The 7,470-nt window shown below is 38.1% G+C and overlaps 1 protein-coding gene across 1 annotated transcript; it reads left to right on the top strand.

Annotated features, from left to right (window-relative positions):
- The first annotated feature begins 1,570 nt into the window (after positions 1 to 1,570).
- Positions 1,571 to 6,444, top strand: LOC125194046 (NADPH--cytochrome P450 reductase-like). Its single transcript, XM_048092047.2, has 18 exons — positions 1,571 to 2,088; positions 2,418 to 2,477; positions 2,568 to 2,644; positions 2,786 to 2,843; positions 2,912 to 2,995; positions 3,081 to 3,117; positions 3,373 to 3,442; positions 3,540 to 3,740; positions 3,827 to 3,919; positions 4,072 to 4,297; positions 4,384 to 4,467; positions 4,583 to 4,734; positions 4,872 to 4,968; positions 5,118 to 5,267; positions 5,360 to 5,437; positions 5,525 to 5,647; positions 5,770 to 5,883; positions 5,972 to 6,444. The coding sequence occupies exons 1-18, from the start codon at positions 1,735 to 1,737 to the stop codon at positions 6,050 to 6,052; spliced, it is 2,139 nt and encodes a 712-aa protein (XP_047948004.2). The 5' UTR covers positions 1,571 to 1,734; the 3' UTR covers positions 6,053 to 6,444.
- Positions 6,445 to 7,470: the final 1,026 nt, after the last annotated feature.

Genomic DNA, 7,470 nt, shown 5'->3' with positions numbered 1-7,470 from the left:
CTTTGTGGCCGCTTAAGTATTGCCCCCTCCAAGCAGTCGGACAATTCTTCCACTTTCAATGCATGCAGTCAATGCTGCCTAGCATACCGGGAAAAACGTGGACTGTTTCGTGAAGATGAAACAACCGTTGACAATCTTCGGTGGTGGGTGCCCGAAGGAATTCCTCGCCGAAAGCAGAATGAACGCTGTCGCAAAAATTTTTGAGGCATAGGATTCCAGTTGACTAACCGACATGCAAATACTCGTCGAAGAGGTCAGCCGTTTGCCCAGTAGCAAGTTGTCAGATAGCACAAGTACACTTTTGCAACGCCGAGAGACTTTGCCGACCGGCTGCGTATCTACGTGATTGAAAGCATTCACCACGGACGGACAATGTGTTGACAATACGCATAAACAACCGTTTTGACATGCGAAAACGGCACCGAAAGTAATCTTCTGGAAACCGCGGCTGGTCGGAAAAATAGTCGGCAACGAGCCTTTCGTTGGCTCCCTCCCGATCACGAGGGATATAGCGGCGAGTTGATCTAGTTGGTCGAGGAGGAGGGGCGGGGGTATTGTCAGCGACATAGGTGACACAATATTGTTCATAGTATTCTTGTTCTTCGCACTCCGTTTCCGCAATGATATCGGTGAAATCCATTTTTGAATTTAGAGAGGGTTTGAGTGAGTGAGGAAGATGTAGATGAGTTTTATGAAATGGATTATGAATGTGTGTATTTATAGATGTTTTTGGAATTAAAAAATTCAAAAAATAGTAATAAACAGCTATATTTTTTGGGAAACCAATTTTTTTTAAAATTTCTGGTATTATTTTCGATATTTTTTTTAAAAAAAAAGGAAAATCCAGCGGATATACCGTTGGCGAATAGAATTGCGCCACGTCAGTGTGGTCGCTGGCACGGAGTGCTCGATGCATCGAGCAGCACTGTGCCAGCAGATTGAGCGCAGCGGCGAGCAGTGGTGCACTGCGCCAGCGGCACGGACGGCGTCCGTGCCAGCGAGCACCGCTGCGAATGCTCTTACTTTACTCTCTATACTTACATACAAAATAAAACTACATAAAATTTTATGTCGCCCAAAAAAGAGGTTATCTTTTTTGAGATGGAAGAAGTATTCAATTATGAGATACTACAATCTTTCAAATTGAATAAGCTCTCATATAAATATAGTACTCCCTTCGTTTCATAGTATTGGAGGAATTTTTTTTCATCACGGAAATTAAGAAAAATATGTGTAATGTACTCCATTAAATAAAAAGATACTACTAATAAAGTATGAGAGAAAAAAAAAATAAAATAAAGTAAGACAGAGTGATAAGTAAATATGATAAAATGTATTCTTTTTACTTAAAAGAAAAATGACTCTGATATTATTAAACCGAGAAAAGGGAAAAAAATGAGTCCAGTATTTTAAAAAATTATTGATTATGAATGATATTAATGAGAATTTCCGAATCTAACCCGTGATAGTGGTTAGTGGTTAGGTGGCGGTATTGACCGGTCTGGTTTGGTAGGCGTTTGTATCGCTTCTCCTCTCTGTGTATGTATGCTTATAAACACCCCCAAAAATCCCCTTTCTCATTTTCTGTAGAAGTCAGAGTCTCTCCAAACTCACCTACGCTCTCTTCAACTAACCTCCATTCCCCAACGCCGACGACGGAGAGGCTCTGATTTCGAAATTCGGTGGAAACTTTTTCTTCTGTGCTCGACTTCGATCGCAATTCATCTTCTCTACATGGAATCCACTACCGAGAAGCTTTCCCCCTTCGATTTGATGACTGCGATCTTCAAAGGAATGAAGCTCGACAATTCGAACGCCTCCGCGGATGCTGCTCAGCCCAACGTGGTGGCGATGCTGATGGAGAACAAGGACCTCATGATGATGCTCGCTACCTCAGTCGCGGTGCTCCTCGGCTGCGCCGTCTACCTGATTTGGCAGCGCGGCGCCGGATCGGCGAAGAAGGCGGCGGAGCCGCCGAAGCTCGTGGTTCCGAAGATGTTCTCCGAGGCCGAGGAGGAGGATGATGGGAAGAAGAAGGTCACCATCTTTTTCGGGACGCAGACTGGCACCGCTGAAGGCTTTGCCAAGGTATATAATTAGCAAATAATTTCAATTACATCGAAATTCTCCACTGAGAGAGTTGGATCGCTGTAGTTTGAAGTAAGTTGAAAATCTTAAGATTCGTGGTGGTTGTTGTTTCTAAAATTCGAAATTCTAAGAATACTCTATTTAATCATTGGGTAAATAATTAGCAAAATAAAAAAAAAGGTTTTTCACTTTTACTTTAGGTTTTTGGAAAAAAGAGTGGTTCAATTGCATCGAAATTCCGAGAATACTCTATTTTATCGATCTCAATTATTTGTTGAATATGTTTGATTTGTTTTGGTGAATAATGATTTGATTCTGCTGCTGTGTAGGCCCTTTCCGAAGAAGCTAAAGCTAGATACCCGGAGGTCAACTTTAAAGTGGTTGACTTGGTAAGAGTTCTCTTACTTTTCCGATTTCAGTAATTAAGTTTGCAGATTCATTAGTTTCCTTTTCTAATGGCGTTTTGATCTGTTTATTAGGATGATTATGCGGCTGATGATGAAGAGTATGAGGAGAAGTTGAAGAAGGAGACTTACGCATTCTTTTTCCTTGCAACGTAGGTTCATCGTTTGTTGAATTATGAGTCTCGATTGCGAAAAGATGCATATTTCCCGCTTACGGGTGAAATTGCTTTTGTGTATAAACTCACGTTTATAATAAGTAAGTTAATGAGTTGTTTTGGATTGGCTGGTTGCAGATATGGAGATGGTGAGCCTACCGACAATGCTGCGAGGTTTTATAAATGGTTTGTCGAGGTAAAAAAAGTAATAGTGCATAAGCTTTTTTACCTTAGGGTTGATTTTGATAAAGTTTTGTGCTCCAGGGAAGGGAAAAGGGAAACTTGTATAAGAATCTCCATTTTGGTGTTTTTGGCCTTGGAAACCGGCAGTATGAACATTTCAACAAGGTCTGTATGCGCTCTGTTAATTGTAAATGTGAACACGGCAAGATTTTGTACTCACATGTTATCTCTTTATCTTACTTGATAACAGATTGCAATAGTGGTGGATGAGATTCTCGCCGAGCAAGGTATGCAACCTCTGAGCGTAAATTTTTTTTGTTTGAATGTTTTCTTTGAAACGTGATTGTTAGGATTTTCGAAATGTTTGATTGGCATCAATGGCACCCCATGGTTTACAGATTACATGGTCTTATAAGTCGGAAGTTAAATTGGAATCTATGATGAAAAGAGAATGAGTTTTGGATTCTTTGTTCAGGGTCTATCCTGGTGGTAGCCATGTAATTTGTTATCCACTTTTTCTTACCTACACTATCTAACTCCAGGTGGAAAGCGGCTTATCTCTGTGGGTCTTGGAGATGATGATCAGTGCATTGAAGATGATTTTTCAGCATGGTATTGAGAACATGCATAAGTTTTTACTCTATAATTCCATCCATTTCTAACAATATTGTAAGGTTTTTCCTAATTTGTGCTCAACATTGCAATGCAGGCGCGAGAATGTGTGGCCCGAGTTGGATAATTTACTCCGTGATGAAGGTGATGCAACAACTGTTTCAACTCCATACACTGCCGCAGTTTTGGAATACCGTGTTGTGTTTCATGACCAACCAGAAGAATTGGCATCAGTGAATGGCTTTGCCAATGGTCATGCCAATGGCACTGCTGCCTATGATTCTCAGCATCCCTACAGGTGATGATGTGCTCCTGCATTCTCTTTTTATCATGTATAATATTTCCTTTTGCCTAACCTTCTAGGTTTATTTTTCTCTCTTGTAGAGCAAACGTTGCTGTAAAGAAAGAGCTTCATACCACTCTATCTGATCGCTCTTGCACTCACTTGGAATTCGAGATATCTGGCAGTGGATTAGAGTGAGTCTTTTATTTCTTTTACATGTTCAGACTGTTGGATGTTCTAAATACTGATTGGCCTGCTGTATCTAAATAAATAATTGCTTGGTCTTAACGTGACTGCAATGCGAAAGGAGAATCTTTTCTTTTCGCTAACTTATTCTATTCCTCAGGTATGAAACAGGGGATCATGTCGGTGTGTACTGTGAGAACTTGATTGAGACTGTTGAGGAAGCCGAAAGATTACTTGGTCTCTCTCCTGAAACATACTTCTCAGTTCACGCTGATAAAGAGGATGGCACACCACTTGGTGGAAGTGCCTTGCCTCCTCCCTTCCCGCCTTGCAGTTTGAGGACTGCACTAAGCCGCTATGCCGATCTTTTGAGTGCTCCTAAAAAGGTATGCTGTGTAACCGTGCTGCGTTATTCCCTGGATGTTTTTTGTTAGTTACTCAGCTGATGAGAAATTGTTTGTAATTGTTACAGTCTTCTTTGATTGCATTAGCTACTTATGCTTCCGACCCTAGTGATGCTGATCGGCTTAAACATCTTGCGTCCTCGGCTGGAAAGGTTCGGACATGTTTAATTAAATATTTCTACATTTATCTCCATCATCTTTAATGTCTGAACTCAATCTTTATGTCCTCTTGTTATGAACTTAAGAATATACATTTCTGTATTTCAGGAGGAATATGCACAGTATATCGTTGCTGGTCAGAGAAGCCTGCTTGAGGTCATGGCTGACTTCCCATCTGTCAAGCCTCCTCTTGGTGTTTTCTTTGCAGCAATTGCTCCTCGCTTGCAGCCTCGATTCTATTCTATCTCATCCTCCCCAAAGTGAGTATCTATGATAGCATCGTGGCTCGTGTTCAGTCTATCAATTTATGTCCCCTGCTCTTAGTCCATTCGGCCTCATTTATTTTTATCTATATTCATCAACTTGATTCTCAATGCTTTATAATTTTTTACTCCAGGATCGCAACTTCAAGAATTCATGTCACTTGTGCATTGGTGTATGAGAAAACTCCCACAGGAAGAATCCACAAGGGTGTCTGCTCAACATGGATGAAGGTATTTTCATTTTCTAATTTCTACTTTAAAGTTGTCTCGTGTATAATAGCTTCATCCCTGTTGATGAGATTGTCAAACTTGTTTGATGATATTTTCATCACTATAGGCGATTTAGTCCATTTTTTGCTCACCTTATTTCTCATTATCAGAATGCCGTGCCATTGGAGGAAAGTCCCAACAGCTCTTCTGCATCTATTTTTGTTAGGACCTCTAACTTTAGACTCCCTGCCGATCCTAAACTACCAATTATCATGATCGGCCCAGGAACTGGCTTGGCTCCGTTTAGAGGTTTCCTTCAGGTTTGTTTCGATTCATTCATGTTCTTACATATTTGGCCATTGAGAATTTATGTATACACAATAACATCATAAGTTTTCTGTTTGTATTTCAGGAGAGATTAGCTTTGAAGGAATCTGGTGCAGAACTTGGTCCTGCTTTATTTTTCTTCGGTTGCAGAAACAGAAAAATGGTTAGCAACTATTTCACCATTTCTATAATAAATACATAAAACCTTATTTATTCCAATTGACAAGTTTTTATGTGTTACCTTTCTCAGGACTTCATTTATGAAGATGAACTGAACAACTTTGTTGAAGCTGGAGTGATCTCTGAGCTCGTCCTTGCATTTTCACGTGACGGACCTACCAAGGAATATGTTCAACATAAGATGGCACAAAAGGTACAACTCAATTTTATGTAATCAACCACTCAAAACTCTCAAGAAGCTGCATTTGACATTGATGTTTCTATATCAATCTTGTCATATTTATCCGTATCTAAACTTTTGCTTGCGAAAAACAGGCCTCGGAACTGTGGAATATGATCTCAGAAGGAGCCTATGTTTACGTATGCGGTGATGCTAAGGGCATGGCGCGTGATGTCCACCGAACTCTCCACACTATCGTTCAAGAGCAGGTTTGTCTCTCTGAAGCAAATAAAGGGTTTTCATGAAATTTAATTTTTTTATTGATGTAAATCTAAAACTACTTTTTTTTCATCCCAGGGCTCTCTGGACAGCTCAAAAACCGAGAGCTTTGTAAAGAATCTGCAGATGACGGGAAGGTACTTGCGTGATGTATGGTAATAGTTGTTACGTACGGTGATTAATAAAAAGTCGGGAGGCTATTATACCAATCGGCTTTGCACGAAGTGCCTTGTGAATTACTAGGAAGGTAATGTGCAAAGAATTGCCTACTCAAAACCCAAGGGATGCCTGAAGTGTTGTAATCTTACTTTCTTGTCATTCTTTACAACTAGTTTATTAAGGGATTTTTTTGTTCGGTTGCTATGGAATATAAATATATATATGTATTACATACAAATAATTACTGAATTTTATGCTAGTAAACGATTTAGGTAAAGGTCCGTTGTAATTTTATTGAGCTGGGAGGATATGTGCATCTGACTAAACATGGTAATTTTGCACTTATATATATTCTTTTCTTTTGTTTAATATAAGTATTGGTTTTTGAGGAATTCTTTTTGTACTTCTCTGTCCGTTGGTTACTCCACCTGTATATGTATCTCGACTATTTTATTCTTTTTCTTTTGTAATATATCATTTGTTTCATAATAAATGTCATACTTTTTTTTAGTTTGTCTCACAAAAGATGCTTTTTTTTTAAAAAAAATTTCTATTTCACATTAAATTAATACTCCCTCTGGCCCTGACTACTTATTTTTTAGTTTGTCACAATTAAGATGACTCATTATTTTAAAATGAAAGCACATTTATCTTCTCTTTATTAACTCTTACTTTACTTTCTCCACTCAATACACAAAATAAAATCACATAAAATTAAGGGGTCATCTTCAATAAACACATAGAATAACGTCTTATAAAATCTTGTGTCATAATCCAAGTGAGTCATCTATTTGGAAATGGAGTATAAATTATAATGTACAATTATAAATAGTTACGTATATTAGTACGGAATGAGAACCCCTATTGTGTACAAAAACACAGCGTTTGGTGATGTGCATGAAACGCATATAATACTAAATCAAACGCAACCCATGTTTCTTTATGATAAAATATTGAACAAAATATACATCATCTAAAGAAATACACAAATTATATGGACTACGTATATTTTCAGGAAAGGAAGCAGCGCAAGTTTTCTCTGTGTCTTTATTTTGTTTAATAAATTGATTTTTCATTCGATACTTTTTTCATTTATAAATTTATACTAATACTACTTAAAAATTTAGTTAGATTCAGAATTAAACAAAATAAACACACATAAAAAACTTGCGTTGCTTCCTTTCTTGAAAATATACGTACTCACGTATAATTTTTGCATTTCTTTAGATGATTTATATTTGCTTAATATTTTATCATAAAGAAACATGAACTGCGTTTCATTTAGTATTAGGTGCGTTTCATGCACAACACCAAATGTTGTGTTTTTGTACACAGTAGGGGATCTCATCCTATATTAGTACTGGCATTCTTTCACATTTTTTTCATTTTTGGCCATTCATGTTAGCTTCTATCTATTT

Source organism: Salvia hispanica, chromosome 4 (assembly GCF_029641045.1).
Source record: "Salvia hispanica isolate PSC_SH4W2 chromosome 4, Shi_PSC_v1, whole genome shotgun sequence".
NCBI lineage: Eukaryota > Viridiplantae > Streptophyta > Magnoliopsida > Lamiales > Lamiaceae > Salvia > Salvia hispanica.
The sequence above is the reverse complement of the archived record's forward strand: the minus strand, read 5'-3'. Positions and strand labels throughout refer to the sequence as shown.